Source organism: Orycteropus afer, unplaced genomic scaffold (assembly GCF_000298275.1).
Source record: "Orycteropus afer afer isolate SDZICR_OR568_19922 unplaced genomic scaffold, OryAfe1.0 scaffold00036, whole genome shotgun sequence".
Taxonomy (NCBI): Eukaryota; Metazoa; Chordata; class Mammalia; order Tubulidentata; family Orycteropodidae; genus Orycteropus; species Orycteropus afer.
The window spans coordinates 17,288,509-17,289,963 of NW_006921623.1; the positions used below are offsets into that span (position 1 = coordinate 17,288,509).

Here is a 1,455-nt window from a genome sequence, read left to right on the forward strand (position 1 = left end):
CCATTCCTCAGTTGATGGACAACTAGGTTGTTTCCATGTTTTGGCTATTGTAAATAGTGCTTTATTTTTAATAATGAGTTTCTCCCTCTAAAATATTAATTAGGCTCATGTACTCATGTTAATATTTTGTTGGGTTTGGCTCAGTATCAGGATTGAACAGCTGATGTACACAGAATCAATGAAATATCCAAATTAAAGGAATATTTCAGTTCAGCGGCCAGAATGGGGGCACATTTCACAGGCCTTTCGCTATTTTAAAAGCACGTATGACTAAATGGAGATGTATGAGGCCACCAACTTTATTTTGAGAGGCTGTCCTTGGTGATTTGATTTGAGTATTCAACAAAGTTAATTATTCACTAACAAAGGAAGGATAAATGCTGGCAGGTGCTATTTGTTTCGAGGGCAGTGGTGGTTCAGTGATAGAATTCTCCCCTTCTATTTGGGAGACCTGAGTTTGATTCCCAGACAGTACACCTTTGGTACAGCCACCACTTGTCTTTCAGTGGAGCTTGCATGTTGCTTATGATGCTAAACAGGTTTCAGCAGAGCATCCAGATTAAGATAGACTGTGAAGAAAGGCCTGGTGATGGGCTTCTGATAATTAGCCAATGAAAACTCTGATCACAACAGTCAGATCCTGGTGTATGTAGGGTTCTTATGGATCGGGGGCCAATACATGGCAGCTAACAACAAGCTGTTTGTTTCAAGCAGGGACACTTGGCTTGACATCCCTTTTGTGGAGGCTTCTGACATAAAAATAAAGTTGTGGATTGTAATTCCTTGTTAGATTATGAAATGTTACACTACTTCCTATATCTAATGCTGAAATGTACTTTTAAGACTGGCATTAGCCAGACCTTTGGTTGTAGTCTAAAAATACACAGGAAATAGAAACCATGGCATAAAAGCCAAGTCAGTGAGGTGGGGAGGATTCAGTGGAATGAAGTGTGGACTAACATTCCTGTTGCCTTCAAACATTTCAGAAATATGCCGAGCTCCAGTCCAGTAAACCCAAAATACGTGATGGCATGGAACTTGTTCCTCAACCAGATGATAACACATCCATCTGCCAATGTCTCAGGAAGAAGCCTTTAAGAGAAGACCTTTAAGCCAACTCTGATCCACACTCCTATATTATTGGCTACGTCTTTAATGGAAACATTAAGATAGTATCTAAACTGTGAAGAACAATACTAAAGACTTTACCCAGTGGACTAGTTCACTACTTGGTGACTTTATGCAACTTGGATATATCAATATCAGAGCAAGTAGTACCAAATATCTTTGGATATTAATTCTTTTTGAAAAAGAACTACCATCACTGATATCACAGTTTCTCTAAAAAAGAAAATTGGGGGGATCAAAGAAGATAGAGAAGTTTGCCAAAATGCAAATCAGCCCTATGAAGCTAAATTATATCATGTTTGTAAGTTTATTCCTATTCATTGTTTA

The 1,455-nt window shown here is 38.4% G+C and overlaps 1 protein-coding gene across 1 annotated transcript in view; it reads left to right on the plus strand.

The window, feature by feature from the left end:
- POGLUT3 (protein O-glucosyltransferase 3) overlaps positions 1-1,112 on the plus strand; it is a 50,349-nt gene extending 49,237 nt beyond the window's left edge. Inside the window, exon 8 of the mRNA XM_007936577.1 lies at positions 987-1,112. Coding sequence (XP_007934768.1) covers positions 987-1,112 — 126 coding nt within the window. The remainder of the gene's footprint in view (positions 1-986) is intronic.
- The last annotated feature ends 343 nt before the right edge of the window (positions 1,113-1,455 follow it).